Source organism: Gouania willdenowi, chromosome 3 (assembly GCF_900634775.1).
Source record: "Gouania willdenowi chromosome 3, fGouWil2.1, whole genome shotgun sequence".
In the NCBI taxonomy this organism is placed as follows: domain Eukaryota; kingdom Metazoa; phylum Chordata; class Actinopteri; order Blenniiformes; family Gobiesocidae; genus Gouania; species Gouania willdenowi.
In genome coordinates this window covers 7,519,913-7,538,207 of record NC_041046.1, presented here as the reverse complement: position 1 = coordinate 7,538,207, position 18,295 = coordinate 7,519,913, and the positions used below count along the sequence as shown (strand labels likewise).

At 40.4% G+C, this 18,295-nt stretch overlaps 1 protein-coding gene across 1 annotated transcript in view; it reads right to left on the bottom strand.

The window, feature by feature from the left end:
• Positions 1-18,295, bottom strand: part of LOC114461283 (multidrug resistance-associated protein 9-like) — a 63,045-nt gene that overhangs the window by 22,128 nt on the left and 22,622 nt on the right. The window contains 6 exon segments of the mRNA XM_028443259.1: positions 740-874; positions 6,037-6,240; positions 8,942-9,014; positions 11,844-11,968; positions 12,059-12,130; positions 12,203-12,427. Of these exon segments, the coding sequence (XP_028299060.1) occupies positions 740-874; positions 6,037-6,240; positions 8,942-9,014; positions 11,844-11,968; positions 12,059-12,130; positions 12,203-12,427 (834 nt within the window).

Below are 18,295 nucleotides of genomic sequence, written 5' to 3'. Positions count from 1 at the left end.
TAGCGCTGTGTCACCACACTCTCATATTACGCATCTGACCAGCTGATTCAAACCACGAGAGTTTGACAGTCAAAACATCACTGGAGCAGTGCATCCATAACGACAGAGCTCCGCGCACAGCAGCATCCTCTCCCCACCGCAGGTGTGAAGCTTTTTCTCTCCCTCGCACACGCACACATGCACACACACACACACACACACACACACACACACACACACACACACACACACACACACACACAATGTTTTCATTCAGTGGCTGTTAATATTGACTATTGTTTTATTTGAATTATTTTCTTATACTAGAAAGGTTAACTGGAGTTTTTTTTTCATATGCGCTGTATTTTGTGTCAACATTTACTACAGCAATGATCTCTGCTTGTCTGTGTCTGCACCTGCTTGTCAGTCGTACTATTTTCTTGTGCAAAAACAATCACAGCAAACAGTTCCCGGTTTGATGAATTGGATTGTGTCGCTGCATTGATTTATTTGCATGTCCTCCTCCCACATTTTTGTTCCCCTTGGGAGCTCCGCCTATTATAGATATTCATCAGAGGGAAACGTGCTAAATGGACTGAGGGCGCAATGCGACGTGCAGCAGCAGTGCACTCCTGATTCCCTGAGGTTTGTACGGCTTATTAGCGCGTGGAGTGACGTTTGCACACGTTTAAATACCACTAAACCTTTAATGAATCCGCCCCCTCAGTGTCTATCATAGTAATTATTAGCACAGCCTTACTTTGGACTGCTCAGTCTGGTAGTTGCTGATGAGCTGAGCATAGCGCCCATCAGCTTCAATCAGTTTTTGATGGTTTCCAGCCTCTCGGACCTCTCCATCCTCCAAGACCAAAATGTCATCACAGAATTCCAAATACTAGGAGAAATATTTAAAGATAAAAATAACATGTCAACAAAACCTACACAGCACAACAGCTTTAGTTTTCCTTTACTCAAAATAGCTGTAAAGAAAATTAGATGTAATTCTAAAGACATTTTACACATGGAGATAAAGCTCTTCAAAATTTCAACAGAACAGCACCAATCTGCTGACACAGCACTGTTAGAAAAGAGCAGAGAGAACCATCAGAGACACAGTATCTGATGGTTACTGAGGCTCGCCTTGCCTCCTCACGCAGTATCATCACACACAGAACATGACTGTTCAATAGTTTGTTTCCTGCACTTTTCTTCTAAAGTTGCACATGTTATATTTCTATATACCAGTATTTGTGTTTTTATCAATTGTGTCCTTTTAAATATTTTATGACTGAGTGTATGGACAAATGGCAAATACATTTATTGATTTTTGATTCAACCTAACTCTTTGTGTCTTAAGAAAAGTTACATAAATTATAATGAATGTTACTGACAAATGGTAATGAGACAGGATTGTATCGAGTGTCGTTTGCAGCTAAGGCAGCTGCAGACTAGACTAAGCACGCTCATAAACTTTAGGATGTGAGACGAGAAAGGAGAGACAGACTACTCAGGACACAGTGGAGCAATTAAGAAAATATAAAGGGATTATGCAGAAGAAAACAAGTAGAAAAACACTGAATATATTTATTTGTTTTAGTATGTTTACTGGTCATGAATTTGAATGTTTTTACTGAATTACTTGGAATGTTTTTTTGTTTTTTTTACTGTACTTGAATTTGATATGATTATCATGTATTTAACCAAAGAAAGGAGGGGCTCCCACAAAAAAAAATCAAGGTTGGCAGCCTCTAGTCAGCTGAAGTAAAAGCTGACTTCCAGGCAAGCCTACAGCCAAAGCCAAAATTTGCAAGCAACCCCACAGATTCTTTGGAAACAACTGAAAACTGCTATTCTACAGACAATCGAAGAAGTTCTTGGGATCACTACAAAGGAAAACAGAGACTGGTTTGATGAAAACTGTGGAAATTCAAGAATTGCTGGCGAAGAAGAGATCTGTCCACCAGTCCCACCTAACTCAGGCATCTTGTCCTGAGAAGAAAGCTGCCTTCCGTCTCATATACAGCAACCTCCAGCGGAAGCTTCAAGATATCCAGAACGAGTGGTGGTCCATCCTCGCAGAGAGAACCATGACTACAGGGGATTTTACAAAGTGCTAAAGGTGGTGTATGGTCCTACGCACTAGGTCCAGAGTCCTTTGCGCAGCGTAGATGGCCAGGCGCTCCTCACAGACGCGACGCCTATCCTTTGTTGCTGGTCAGAACATTTCCAGGCTCTCTTTGGCTCTAACCGCACTGTCCAAGACTCAGCGATTCTCAGAGTCCCCCAACAACCAGTGAGAGCAGAACTTGATGTGCCTCTCACCATTGAAGAGACCACCAAGGCCAGAGAGCGGCTGAAGAGTGGCAAGGCAGCAAGAGTTGATGAAATTCCAACAGAGATTTGGAAGCATGGAGGCTACATATCAGACTCTTTGAGTCCTTCATCTGTTGCTGGGAGCAGGGCAAACTACCACAAGATCTCCGTGATGCCGTCATCATCACACTTTATAAGAACAAAGGGGAAAAGTCAGACTGCTCAAACTACCGGGGGATTAGACTGCTTTCCATCGCTGGGAAAATCCTTGCAAGAGTTCTCATCAACAGACTAATACCCACCATCGCCGAAGACCATCTCCCAGAGACCCAGTGTGGCTTCAGAGCAAACAGGAGCACCACAAACATGGTGTTTGTTCTCAGGCAGCTCCAAGAAAAGTACAGGGAACAGAACAAAGGATCTTTATGTAATGTTTGTGGACCTCACCAAAGCTTTTGACTTGGTCAGCAGGAGAGGACTGTGGCATACTGGATACGTCTTGGCTGCCCCCAAAGTTCCTCAATATTGTTATTCAGTTAAATGAATATCAGCGTGGCCAAGTCCATCTCAACAGCAACCTCTCCGAGCCTTTCGCAATCACCAACGGAGTGAAGCAGGGTTGTGTCTTGGCACCGACTCTCTTCACCATACTCTTCATGCTCAAGCAGGCAACTGAAGACTTTGATGATGATGACGGTGTTCAATCTCAGGCGTCTACAGGCCCACACAAAGACCCATGAACAACTGATCCGGGACCTCCTCTTTGACAACGATGCTGCACTAGTTTCCCACACAGAGAGAGCCTTGCAGCTTATCATATCCTGCTTTGCAGAGGCTGCCCAGCTCTTTGGACTTGAAGTCAGTCTGAAAATAACAGAGATTTTCTACCAGCCTGCACCCTCCCTCACATCAACATTGGCGAGACTGAGTTGAAATCTGCTGGTGGAGGTCACCAGCATTGAGGCCATGAAGTCCCAGTTACACTGGGAAGGGCACATCTCCAGGATGGAAGATCACCACCTGCCCAAGATTGCGCTGTATGGCCAACTCTCCACTGGCAGTCGAGACAGAGGGGCACCAAAGAAGCAGTACAATGACTCTCTCAAGAAGTCACTTGGTGCCTGTCACATAGACCACCGCCAGTGGTCATCTCTTGCCACCAAAAGGAAAGCCTGGCGACAAGCAATCCACCAAGCCGTTTCCTTCTGTGAGGACACCCGTAAGGACAGTCTTCGGGACAAAAGACACGGGAGGAAAGACCGCAACGTGCACCAGCAGCCACCCCAACACAGACTTTTCCTTGCAAACGCTATGGCAGGTTCTGGCTTTCAAGAATCAGCCTAGTCAGCAACCAGCAAGTGTGCAACCGATGTGGACAACCCCCTTCATAAATCTTCGTTCGCGAAGGCAAGCCACGATTTACATTTAAAAAGTAACATTCAAAAAGCCGTCAATGTAAGTTGATAATGATAGTTTAATATCAAGGTTGAATTGGTATATAAAAGCTCTTCAATGATGAGAATGTTGAGTGCAAGTAGAGTTGAAGCAAGTTCAACTTTCCATGACATGGAGGAGAGTGCATGAAGGCACCTGTGGAGAGACGAGCACGAGCATAGAACATCCTGACTATGGAGAAGGAAAAAAGCTGAGCCAGCACCAGAATGTGGGTCCACACCAACCAATGAGAATATGACAAATGGCCAAAGGGGAGCTAGGAAAAGGACTATAAATATGTCTCGTGTCACAGAGGGGAAACCCAGTGTTTGTTGTTGTTTACACTGTAAACTTTGCTTGACATCCATGATTTGTGTGTTGGTCTTGACCAGATGGTGATCGTGGAACTGAACTTTGAGAGAGAGAGAAACTCAAAATCAAGTCAAGGCCTTAAATCTGCACCCGACCGATTTCATCAACGTCAATAGTTCATTAAAGCCATAAGCGTGACAATAACTGAGTGTGCAGGCGGCAGATAAACTTTTGGATGAGATTAACATTAAAATTTCTGTAAAAGTTTACTTGAACTTTCATACATAAGGCTGTAGTTACGCTGTCATTATAATGACATGACACCTGTCATTAGAATCAGAATCAGAATCAGAATCAGAATCAGCTTTATTGACCAGGTACAGTTTAGAACAATACGAGGAATTTGACTAGGTAGTTGCAGTGAAAGGAGACACATCAACACACCGGAGCAGCCATTTGCGGCGCCCACATATTTAGGTGAAAAAAGGGATCAATAACAGGAGGAGAGGAGGGGTGAGGGGAAAAAAACTGCCAGTTTGAAACTGATTTCCCTAAACAGAGAAAGCAGTGTGAAACCAGGAAAAAAAACCGCCTCTGCAAACATAAATGTAAGCATGACACAGTCAAACAACTCGAGACAAGGCATGTAGGAAGGGTTGGGTGGGAGGTTGGCTGGGGGAGGGGGTCAGGTGGGAAGAACAACAGGAGTCCAGCCGTTTGGGGACATGGGCGTGCTGCCAGTCGGCGCTGCAACCACGCCTCCATGCAGCTGCGGTTGGGGAGGTGGGGAAAGATGGCCGACGAGGCATTTGAAGTTGAAGACCTGTAGCTGCGTTACTGACAACCAGATGACGTGTGGAAAAGTTCAGCATCAACAGTTCCAGGAGGAATGTAGGGAAGGAGCGGGGGGAGGGAGTGGGGGTAAGAGCCGCCGTCTGCAGAAACTTCCTGGTGATAAGAGTTGAGACAACCTTGGCTTTAGCCTTGGCAGCTGGGGAGCCGAAAGGGAGATAAACAATGTGATTTGATACAGGCTATGTTAATTTCCAATAGCCTTCTGTCCTGGGTCTCTCTGCTGTAATCCAATGAGTGGCCTAGTTTCCACTTCCAAGCCGGGTCTCGAACTTCTCCCAGTTGTTATCCATAACGCGTAGACGATCCAAAAGCAGCTCTTGCTTGCTTTTGATATCGATCAACACATGAGTCTGAGTGTTCAGAGCCCTGCTACATCCTTCAGAAATCACTGGCAGCTTTTCCAAAACAGTCGCCAGCGTAGTACGGACTTTTCGATAGATTAGGAAGCCACCAGCTCCGATCAGCAGCATGCCTACTATCATTATTCCAATCATGTAGATGTCCTCCACGTCTTCCACGGAAAGGATGGACAGACACACAACTCGCCACTTGTTCCAAGGGTCAAGTGTGTATCCAGCCGCAAACGTCCCGCTTGGACATGCGGGGTCACCACCCCTGGTTCTTTGCGTCGAAAAAATCTGATCGATAGCACTGAGAGACCAACTAATTAATTCCATTATTCCGGTTTTGGATGAGTTGCAGAGAGAGGCTCTTGTTAGTTTCACAAGACCTGACAAAGCAGCAGCTAGGAGAGAGATAAGACGGAAGGGAGGGAGAAACAGAGAATGCGACTGACCTCGTCGAGAGAAGCAAGAAGAAAGGTGCATAAATAAGGTGTAATGAAGTCTGTCATTAAGTGTTGTTCGTTACCCAAACTCCTATCCTAAACCCACTAGATCCCTCCACCTAACCCAAAAATGCCAACATAGCCACAAAAGTGTCATAATTTAGCAAAAGGTGTTATAAATTAGCGAACCACACTTAATGACAACCTTCATGACACCTTATTCATGCTAATGACAAATAAAAACAGTGTAATGTCAGCCTTATGTATAAAACTTCAAGTAATGTGTTACCAAAATATCTAACATCAGAGATGCTGTGGCTCCAAACAAAACTGATCTGATATTCCAAATTTCTTACCTGTAGCTGGTGAGTAACGAGGATAATGGACTTTCCTCTGAGCTCTCTTTGGACGCATTCCTCAAAAATGTGTTTTCCCACATGGGCATCAACAGCAGACAGTGGATCATCCAGGAGATAAATGTCTCTATTAGAATACACAGCCCTGGCCAGGCTGATCCTTTGCTTCTGTCCACCTGACAGATTTAGTCCTCGCTCTCCAATCTGCAGACAGAAAAGCATTAAGATACTTCACTAGTGGATCTGAAACACTAGCTTAATGTTTAGAACAGAACAAGAACAACTGAAAATGGGAATTGATGTGACGTAGAAAGAAGAAACAGAAAAGCAGAGATGATATATAAAGGTTTTAAGGGTAATTTGAAAGTGTGTCTCAAGACAAACCAGAATTGTGACCATGCCTAATCATCTTTTAATACTGTATCTATGCATATCTATGAAACCATATTCAAAGTTAATTACAGTCATTAGTTATAGATCAGAGGCAACACAGGCAAGAGAGAAACCAGGTAAAACTATTCATGTAAAAAATGCTGATTTGATTTTAGCCATTTCTTTGTCCATTATTGAAAGCATTGTCACTAGTCTCTAATTTTAGATGTGTGGTTAGAGAGTTCCACAGTTTTGCTCCTTTTACGGAGAAAGCAGATTGACCAAAAGAAGTCCTGCTTCTTAGGACAAGTGTGGTCGCTCTGACACCTGGTGGCCAGTTTATAAAACAGTTGTGACTCATGATTGTTCACACAGAAAGAAGACAAGCACGGTTAACTAAACTACTGTTTGGTTTCACAGATGTATGCAGAGGCATGTGCACAGGTCTTGCAGTAAACAGTCACATAAACGACGAGTAAATAAATAACCGTGTCACAGTTGGAGTGTGGATTGGGTCGCATTTTCTCATCCGAGTCCGACCCAACAGTGAAAAACTCATTTTTTCCTCAAATAAATGACGTATTTACATTTGTTTTAGTGGAAAGCACTGATTTTATTAACAAACAGCTATTTCTTTCAACATCAGATCAGTGCACGGGTAACAAGTGAAAGAGAAACACAAACTGGGTGCAGTGCACGCAAGACACCATCGGATATGACAGATGAGATAAAATCATTGCATAGTTAATCATGTGTGAGCCTGCTACACACATAGAGACATTTTATTTTAATTTTTTTTTACTTTTAGAGTTAGGTGGGATAACTTCAGCCAGTCAGAGATGTTCAGTAACGCCTGCATCAAATGCTCACCTGCCAGGCTGTTTTAGTGCACACATAGCTGGACACTTTAGCACTAAAGCACTTTATCATCTGCCTCATGCACTTTAGCTGCAACGGTCACTTTATTTCTGGTCTGTCCTAAGATAATTGTTGTTATATTTGAGTCTTTGTAATTAATTGTACTGTTCATACTGTATGATTTTAGTGTTGTCTGTTTTTTTTTGTGGTTGTTGTCATTTGTGTTGCACATAACATCAACTCACCTGTGGCTGCAATCTGCCATATTTACATATTTGTCTATTAATGTGCATTGTGCTTTTGTCACAAATAAATAATTAACATTTAAATATCATATAAGGCAAAACATAATTTACTTTTTATGTGCTTAAAGAAACATTGGTGTTGGAGTTCCACAGAAAAATACATGCCTGAAATATATAAGCTAGAAATATGGAACATAAACTTGCATTTACCAAAGGAAGTCCACAAACTGCAACAGTTATTTCATTTATGTGTAGATTTAGTTTATCTGTTTCGACTGCAATAGCAGTTAGCATGAAAAAAAAAACATGGATATGAAAAAAAAAAAAACAAATCCACCAAAGCCCATATCTCCAGCTAAAGCTTTTTTATGAAATTTCCCAATCATTGAAATGAGTAATAATGTTTGTAAACCAACTATGATACCCCCACGGGGAACCTTTGGGGACCAAACTTGTATCTTCTGCTTATTCAGTGTTTAAACTCAATGTCTCATTCAGTTTAAAGACCAATTGTATGGACTTTGGACAGGATTTTTATTTTATTGTCATGTTCATAATTCCATGATCACTTTTATTGCAAAGTGTTTAGAACAGTAGATATAAAATGTACTGACACTATTTGAGTTCGGGACAAATTTGTTCTCATTGACTCCCATTATAACCACATATTTTATAAAAGTGGTTTTCCCAAAAAATACTGAAAAGGTATTTCCTGTTTTCTCTGTAATAAAAATGGCCCAAAATCAATTTTCTTATCAATTATTGAACTACTCAAGGATGTAATAATGTCATATCAAATATTTGATTTTGCACGTTATTGTTTTAAAAAATGCAAAAAAATACAGAAATATAATGAAAACTTTATATCTATGGTTCAGTCTGAAGTTGTTGAAAAGATGTGATAATTAAAAAGTGTGAAAAATATTTATATGTGACATTTTGAAGACACTTTTATGAATGGTACAGTTTTGTTATAAGCTCAGTGTAGGTTTTTTTTTTTTTTTTTTTTTAAATAAAAAGATGCTCATATCTCTAAAAGTATATAATGCCTCAAAATCAATGTTCCTATCAATTATTGACCTATTCAAGGCAGTAATAACTTCTGCCAAATTTTTCATTTTGCACCTTATTTTTGAAAAAAATACACATTTTGTGTTTTCATTGAAAGAAATTGTGTTTTTATGACAGAAAGGGCATAAAACCATTTTTTTTTAAAATACAGAAATATAATGAAAACGTTATATCTATGGTTAGGTCTGGAGTTGTTGAAAAGATCTGATGTGGAAAAAAATGGGTGGGGGGTGGGGGTGGAATTATATACAACATTTTTATGGCCGTTTTAAGAAGGATACCATTTCGGTAACTTTTTTTAAAGGCGCTCCAAGGGTTAACTTTTATTAAGTAACTGAATAAAAAAGCTGTTTGCGTACCTCTGTTTGATCTCCATATGGCAGGATCTCCAGGTCTGCACTGAGGCTGCAGACCTCCACAACTCTGTCATATCTATAAATAAAAAATACAGGATCTGTAATAAGTTAAGATAGAGTTTTATTTCATCACAAGACACAAATTATTAAATACGAACTATGTAACCATGTCACAGGGATATGTTGTATAACTCGTATTCTCCATTGCATCACTAAGTAGCCCCAGCCAGTAAGTTATCATGGTGTTAATTCATTAACATGCTGTGGCTGTAAACCAATACTGTTATTGCCCTTTAACAGCACTTTAAACAGTCATCCTTTTCTCTGGCCGTGAACTCGTAAAAAGCCAAACATTGCAGATTGAAGTTTGCTCTGATTGCAGGACTGTAGTTCATGTAACTTGACAAACAGATAACAACGATGACCTCTGACCATGTTTAAATGTTTTACTAAACTGAGCAGAACTTTCCCCCACGTGAAAACATTAAAGACATGTGACTAACCCCCTGTGCACCAGATGCTCTCACAGATGTTGGACTGGATGGGAATGAAATATAATGACTTTAGAGATCAACCCCACACGTCAAACGTTCTGAAATGTGTGCTTGATTTTTATTTTTGCTGAGAGAGGCCATGGTACTCTGGGAAAATCATTCCCATGAAAAGGTTTATATGATCAGTAAAAAGCACTGGAGGACAGGAAGGGTTAAATAAAACCATGACTAAAGCGTCATACTGTCTTGCCCTTTTCCCATAAAGTTTTCTCAGTATTTCTCTAGTTATTCTAGTTACAGTTAGTTATTGATTCATTTTTTATGAAGGTGAAAATAAATACACTTGAATTTATTGAGGACTAGAAACCCAAACCAACGATCAGGACATCCTCTGTAGCTTTTTTTTTTTTTTTCCACTGCCCCTTGTTTGTGGGATCATTGTAATGAATGAAACCCAGAAGAGCTCACACTCTTCATTACCCTTGGCTTAAAAACAACAGTGTAAACACTTTTAGGTACGGTTGTCCATGAAGGAATCCCGAATGCAAAGCTATTTGACTTCTAGTTCTGCCCACATGCAATCACATAAACAACCAAGTTAACAAAGCAAGTTCCCCCACACGTTGAAAGGTTTTTAAGTTGTTTTGTAGCTAATGTCTCACTTTCTTAAATTGGTTTTTCTATAGTCGTGTCTCTTCTATGGTCCCTTCCTTCCTTTATCACTGGCCACGTTTACATGGTAGCTATAATTCCTCTTTAATTCAGAATAAAAGTTAAAGGAGCATAGGGCAGGATTTGAGAAAATATAAACATTCATTTTATTTCATTTTTTAATGCTAATGGCTGATGATGAAATGCTCTAAACCAAAGAGAACGATACCACACATTTTTCTACCTATTGCCTTGAAAAGATTGTGTGAAACATTTTGTACTGCTGTTCTGGGCATGAAATTCCCACACAGTTCTGCTGACGTGACGTCAAATGACGCTGGTACGCATTCTCAACGGCTTGGAAATAAACCGAAAATAAAGACAAATGAGAAGAAGACGGCTTGGAGACTTTAACACGAGAAGCACAGTGGACTAAATTATTTCATTCCATCATTATGGTTGGATGTACAAAGAGGTGTACATATTCTGTACTCTGTAATGTTATAAAGGGCTATATTTGCGGGTGCAAAGTAAAACAATGTGTTTGTGTGAGTTTGTGTGTGTGATAAATGTGTTTGTTTGTTTTTTTCGTTTGGTGTATTTTTCTGTAATGTATGTTTTTTGGAATCATTATGTGTATTTTGTATCTTTCTGGTGTCTTTTTGCGCCTTTTTTGTATAATTATTGTTTTTTGTTGCCATTGTAGTGTGAATCTGGAGTCATTTTGTGTATTTTTCAATCTTTTTGGTGTAGTTTTATGCACTTATGTTGTCATTTTCTGTATTTTTTGTATGAATATTTAGTTTGTATATTTTTTGTTATTTTCATATTTTTGTTGTTTGGTGTATTTTTCTGTAATGTATGATTTTTTGAGTCATTTTGTGTGTTTTTGGAGCCTTTTGGTATATTTTTGTGCATTTCTGTTGTTGTTTTGTGAATTTTTTGTATAAATATTGTTTTTTTTGTTTTATTTTACTCATTTAGTATATTTTATCATAAATACCTTATGTGTGGTGTGAGGGCGTGTTTTGAGAACAAACAATCATCATAGTAGAGTCGTGTTGTGGACCCATTTGCTGACAAAAAAGTTACATTCCTCTGTCTAAAGAACCAGATAGTTTGTGATATGGTCGGCTATTGGCCGTCAGCACAGCAGCCGTGCACACAGTTCGTGCAGACTGAGGAGGAAGTGGACTCCGTCACCCGTGATTTAAAGGAAGTTTTGGATCACGGGAATAATTTCAAATAACCATGAAAAATTAACTTAAATAACGTTTGGCAGTACAAAAACATTTTTATTATTGACTTTGTTTTTTAAACCCAAACAAACTGCGACAAAGTGACATCATGAACCGGATGTCCCGGGAACTGGAAGTACTGTGCTCAATACTGCGTTCAATACAGAGTAATCCTAAAATTAAAATGAACGTTTTGAAAGTTTTGCAACACCAAATTACTCCAAAATGATGCAAGCACACACTTGGGGTATTTGGAAGCTGTTGACAAAGTTTCAGGTCTAACAGATACCGCGTCAAGGAGATATTTGCTCCACAAACACGCACGCACGCAGACCTTTCTTGCTTTTATAGGTAAATTCGTAGCAAAGGGGGTACTTAGATTCAGAAATAAGAGAAAGTGGGTATGTGAGCCAAAAAAGTTTGAGAACCACTGATCTAAACGACACGGAATTGGGGGAAAGTTAATAAAAGACTGTTTTGTGAAGGATTAACTTATTTTCATGAGATTGGGTGAATAATTACTTGGTCTGGTCGAAGGGTTGCCCCATCAAAATGTTTTCTTGAACAGTTCCGTGGAAAATCCAGGCCTGTTGGGAAACGTAGGCAAACGTCCCATCGGCCGTGAGCGAGCCCTGCAGAAGGTGCATCTACACAGGAATAAACAGGTTGGTTGATGAAACTGTGACAGGCCACTTTTGGGAGCTGAAAAAACATTACGCATTCACAATTGGACCAACCTGTTCTAAAATGCTGGAAATCAATGACGTCTTTCCACTCCCAACGTTCCCACAGACACCCAGCAGCTTGCCCTTTAGGAAATAGAAAAGTTTAACTTGACTAATCGAGTTAGTCTTGTTGTGTTTAGCAGAGCCCAAACATACCTTGGGCAGAGTGAAGGAGACGTTTCTCAGAGTTGGCAGGATTTCTGCTGTTACAGCCTCTGAATCCATAGGGGGATTCTTCTCCTCACTGGTGGAGTTGGTGATAGAGTTTGATTTACTGTTGTTTTTGGTCCAGGAAAACGTACCATTGCTCATTACCACAGCAAAGCTGCTGTCTTTTCTTTGGGTCAGATACGTCTCTGGGTTCTGGATCATGAATATTTTCTGTAACAAAAACAATAAGAACAGAACATTTTTTAAATTATTAAATAAGATATGAAATGTGAAATGTTTATGAATCAGAATCAGAATCATCTTTATTCGCCAAGTGTATGTTGTACACACGAGGAATTTGACTCGGTCAACTGTGCTCTCTCCAATAGTGAAAACATTCAATAATAAACAATCAACTAGAAAAGATGATAATAAGTATAAACATAAGTATAAATATAAACAGTAGTTAGACTAGAATGTGCAAATAACAAGATGATAATAATAATAATAATAATAATAATAATAATAATAATAATAATAATAATAATAATAATAATAATAATAGTATAAAAAAATAAAATAAATACAAAATAAAATAAAAAAAATAAGATAAAAGAAGGAAAATAATAGAAAAGAAAGATAATAATAAAATATAATAATAATAAAAGGAAAATAGTGCAGTAGAGCATTGATAAGTAGTGCAGTAGAACATTTAAATTAAAGGTATGTACATGAACATTCTCAGTGTCAGATTGATCCAAGGTTGTTATGTTTGGTTCCAGGGTTTTTCCACAGAAACAGGACTGACACTCTTTGACTGTTTAGTGTTGATCAGAGTGACAGCCTGGGGGAAGAAACTGTTTTTATGGCGGGTTGTTTTGGCGTACAGTGATCTGTAGCGTCTGCCAGAGGGGAGGAGTTTAAACAGATTGTGTGCAGGGTGGGAGGGGTCTGCAGTGATGCTACCTGCCCGTTTCCTGACCCTGGACAGGTATAAGTCTTGGATGGAGGGCAGATCGACACCAATGATCTTTTCTGCAGTCCTGACTATCCTTTGTAGTCTGTGTCTGTCTAGTTTGGTTGAAGATCCAAACCAGACAGTGATGGAGGTGCACAGAACAGACTGAATGATGGAGGTGTAGAACATGATCAGCAGCTCCTGGGGCAGGTTGAACTTCCTCAGCTGACGCAGGAAGTACATCCTCTGCTGTGCCTTTTTCCTGGTTGAGTCTATGTGGGAGGTCCACTTCAGGTCCTGTGAGATTGTGGATCCCAAGAACCTGAAGGAGTCCACGGTAGCCAATTCCCTATTTAAAATGGTAAGGGGGGGGAGTGTGGAGGGATTTCTTCTGAAGTCCACTGTCATCTCCACGGTCTTGAACGGGTTCAGTTCCAGATGGTTCTGACTGCACCAGAGAGCCAGCTGTTTCACCTCCCGTCTGAAGGCAGACTCGTCCCCATCCCTGATGAGACCGATGACGGTGGTGTCATCTGCAAACTTCAGGAGTTTCACAGAGGGGTCCCCTGAGGTGCAGTCATTGGTGTAGAGGGAGAATAGCAGTGGGGAGAGAACACACCCCTGGGGGGCGCCAGTGCTGAGTGACCGGGTGCCAGATGTGATGCTTCCCAGCCTTACTTGCTGCTTCCTGTCAGTCAGGAAGTTGGTGATCCACTGACAGGTGGAGGCCGGCACTGTGAGCTGGGTGAGTTTCTGGTGAAGGATGTCCAGGATGATGGTGTTGAATGCAGAGCTGAAATCCACAAACAGGATCCTAGCGTAGGTCCCTGGGGAGTCGAGGTGGTGCAGGATGTAGTTCAGTCCAATGTTGACTGCATCCTCGACAGACCTGTTTGCCCGATAGGCAAACTGCAGGGGGTCCAGCAGGGGTCCTGTGATCTTTTTCAGGTGGCTCAGAACCAGCCTCTCAAAGGACTTCATGACTACAGACGTCAGGGCAATGGGTCGATAGTCATTAAGTCCTGTGATGGCAGGTTTCTTGGGGACTGGGATGATGCTGGAACTTTTGAAGCAGGAAGGTACTTCACACAGCTCCAGTGATGTGTTGAAGATCCGTGTGAAGATGGGAGCCAGCTGCTCAGCACAGGCTTTCAGGCAGGAAGGAGACACTCCGTCTGGTCCTGGAGCCTTTTTGATCTTTTGTTTTTTGAAAAGCTGGCACACATCTCTTTCATTGATCTTCAGGGCAGGTGGGGGGACAGAGGGTGAGGTAGGGGGGAGAGTAGGGGGAGCAGGAAGGGCAGAATCCAGGTGATGGGCTGATGCTAATGAGCTGGGGGGTGGGTGTGAAAACCTGCAGTAGAAGTTGTTCAGGTCTCTAGCTAGTCTTTTGTTACCAGTAGGGTGGGGGGAGGGTTTCCTATAGTTGGTAACTTCATGCAGGCTTTTCCACACTGCAGAAGGATCTTTGTTTGAGAAGCTTTGTTTTAGCTTCTCAGTGTAGCACCTCTTGGCTACTTTGATCTCCCTGGATAGTGTGTACTTGGCTTGCCTGAACAGGTCCCTGTCCCCACTCCTGTAGGCTTCCTCCTTAGCCTGACGTAGCATCCTAAGTTGAGGTGTGAACCAGGGTTTGTTGTTGTTGTATGTGCAGAAAGTCTTGGTCTGCACACACATGTCCTCACAGAAGCTGATGTAAGATGTCACAGTATCAGTCAGTTCATCCAGGTTGTCTGATGCAGCTTCAAAAACACTCCAATCAGTGCAGTCAAAGCAGTCCTGTAACTCCTGCTTTGACTCCTCTGTCCACCTCTTTACAGTCCTTACTACAGGTTTAGCAGATTTAAACTTATGCCTGTAGGTGGGGATGAGATGAATCAGACAGTGATCAGAGAGCCCCAAAGCTGCACGGGGAACAGAGTGATATGAATCCTTTATTGCAGTGTAGCAGTGGTCCAGTGTGTTAGCACCCCTGGTGGGGCACTTTATATGCTGTCTGTATTTAGGGAGTTCGTGGGTTAGATTTGCTCTGTTAAAATCCCCGAGAATGATTAGCAAAGAGTCGGGATGTTTTTTCTCCACGTCTGCTATCTGGTCAGCCAGGTGCTGTAACGCCTCTGTTACGCAAGCCTGAGGTGGGATGTAAACACCGACCATAACAAACGAGGAGAACTCCCGTGGAGAATAGAACGGTTTGCAGTTTATGAAAAAACTCTCCAGATTAGGGCTACACGTCTGTTTCAACACTGTGACATCTGTACACCAACCTTGGTTAATGTAAAAGCATATTCCGCCACCCCTCGTCTTCCCACAGAGCTCTTTTACGCGGTCCGCTCTGAGGAGCTGAAAGTCCGGTAGATGTAAAGAGCTGTCCGGGATGAGTTCACTGAGCCAGGTTTCAGTAAAACACAGGGCGGCGGATCTGCAAAAGTCCGAGTTTCTGGTGTTTAGAAGCAGCAGTTCATCCATTTTATTTGCCAGTGAGCGGACATTCGCCAGGTGAATGGATGGAAGCGCAGTGCGTAATCCCCGCTGCCTCAGTTTAACAAGCGCGCCTGCTCGTTTACCCCGTCTGCGTCTGCGGCGTCTCCTGCAAATTCCATAGAGAGCTGCTGCTCCTCCGGTGAGAATCTCCGCATAACTTTCTGGCTCAATGAGAACCGGTGAAAAAAGATCAGCAGAGGACTGTCCAACTTGTAATAGTTCTTCTCTGGTGAAAGAGACCAGAGAAGGGGAGCAATAAACTACAAAAATAAAGAAAAACACAACAACTACGAGAGAGCGCAGTACCGAGGCAACCATCCGCGGCGCCATCATATACCCTGAATTTGACAGATTGTATGTTAAATAAACCAAATATCTCAGGATATCATTACAACTTTACTGAATGACTGAAAAACTTGAAACTACTTTATCACACATTATTATTAGGGCTGTCACTTTAACGCGTTAATTAAGATTAATTAATTACAGGAAAAAAATATGCGCTAAAAAAAATAACACCATTAATCGCTTTTTTTAGCACTCCAAACAGCGCAAAACCTAATTTCTAATTTTAAGAGTTCCCGGTGTATGAATAAGGAGTTATTAATAATGGGTTTTATGAAGGAGAATATAAATTATGATTATTAATATTAGCTCAAAGGATGTCGGTGTGCCACTCCTTTTAACAGGAGAAATATGTCCAAGTTTTTAGTCTAAACTCAATAATTTGAAACCGGGGAAATAGGATTTGTACAGCAACATATACACCTTAATACACAGTTTTAATAAAGAGAAATCAAAGATTATGTTTAATCTTTTATTCAAAACTCAACAATTAACACAGTAAAAACATAAATTAAAATGGGATGATTAAATCATGATAAAATACGTTTCTAGTCTAATAAGAACGAGGGTTATAAGTAATAAGTGAAAACGCTATTCTAAAGAGAGCTAGTCCACTAAATATGGTATAAAGAGATAACATATTTGAATAAAAGAGCTCAATAAACATGTAGGGAGATGTAGACAAAACAAACAAACGTATAAGGAGTAAAATGTGGTTAAACTGTGTTGCAGTTTGGAAGAGTAAGTTTGTAGGAATGAGTATTTGTATGAGGATGTATTGTGTCATATGAGCAGTTCTGCATATCTTGAAATATCATGTATCATGGGACACTGTGACACTCAACATTACTAGGAAGTAACGAAGTATTGCTTAAGAAATTGGTTGTGAATTTTACGGTGAAATATTCTTATTGAACATCATGTTCTTCTTTTCCTTACAATATGGTTGACAATAAATACTTTAAACTAACATTGTGATGTTTTTTGGTGTTTTATGTCCTTTTTAAATGATGAAACATTTAAAATAGCATTCTGTTGGGTACACGATTACCTGAAAAGAGTGGCATAGGACAGACAATGTTTGCTATTTCAATTGCTGCAGGAATCATTTCAATAATGTTTTCTTTTGTGACTTTTCAAACATAGTAACAGTTTCTTTGTTCTCATTTTGAATAGAAAAACAGAGAGTTGGTGTTTTTCCACAGTCCTGTGGGACCTGGTGTTCTGGAGGTGACAATTCATCGCAGGGTGTCGGAGCCCAGAGTTTGAAAATTTAGTATGTAAACATTGGCCGACAGATTCCTACAACATGCTGCAAGCACGCCATGACTGACAAATGAACAAACTCACTGTATAAATATTATTATCTGAAGGAGAGAAAAGGCAACGTGTTCGGTGTCAGAAAAGTGTTCTTACTGTTGATGAGTTAATTTATAGCACTACATATGATGTTTTATTTCATTTGTATGTTCTATTATTTGGAGATTGACAAAAGTACACATCAATGACGCATAGGCCTTGGGACTAATAGTCACAAATACTGCAGAATGTAAATGGCTACGCCTGTGTCTGTTTTAGTTTGTTAAAAACAATAAATTACTTTATAAATCCACTTTGTTATATATCAATGTTTTGATCTGCCACAATAATGTAATTTAATTGAAAATACCTTAAATTGAGGGTGTTTCTCAGCAATTTTTAGGTGTGATTAAAAAACAGATTAATTACATTAATTAATTACAGAGCATGATTACTTAATCGCACATTTTTTGTTAATCTCTTGACAGCACTAATTGCTACTGTAATTAGCGAGGATGAATGAGGCATCCTCACTATTGTTATTCTGGTACTTTATTATTATTAAACATTTTGCTTCTTCCATCTGCGTTAACACATCCTACACTGTCCAATTTTGACAATTAAGATATCAAACTGTTAAGAAAAATCCCGAAATTTATGCTATCACTATGCTATCTTTAAATCTTTTGAGTTATTGTGCATGTTCTCACCCACTTTTATTGGAAATTGCAGTTTTTTCCAACTTTCAATCCCTTCTTCCCCTGCAGCCTTTCTTCAAGTGATTTTGACCAATCAACCTTTAACATGTTCAGCTTGTGCCTTCAACTCATTTCAACTTTTTTCAACTATTTTAACTCTTTTCAACTTTTTAAAAAAAAACATTTTCAACCCATTTCAACTTTATTGCTAATGTTCAGCTATTGTTTAATACTTAGCAAATGCTAGATTAGTGCTAATCCTAGGTTAATGCTAATGCTAGAGTAATGCTTATGCTAGGCTAATGTCATTGCAGG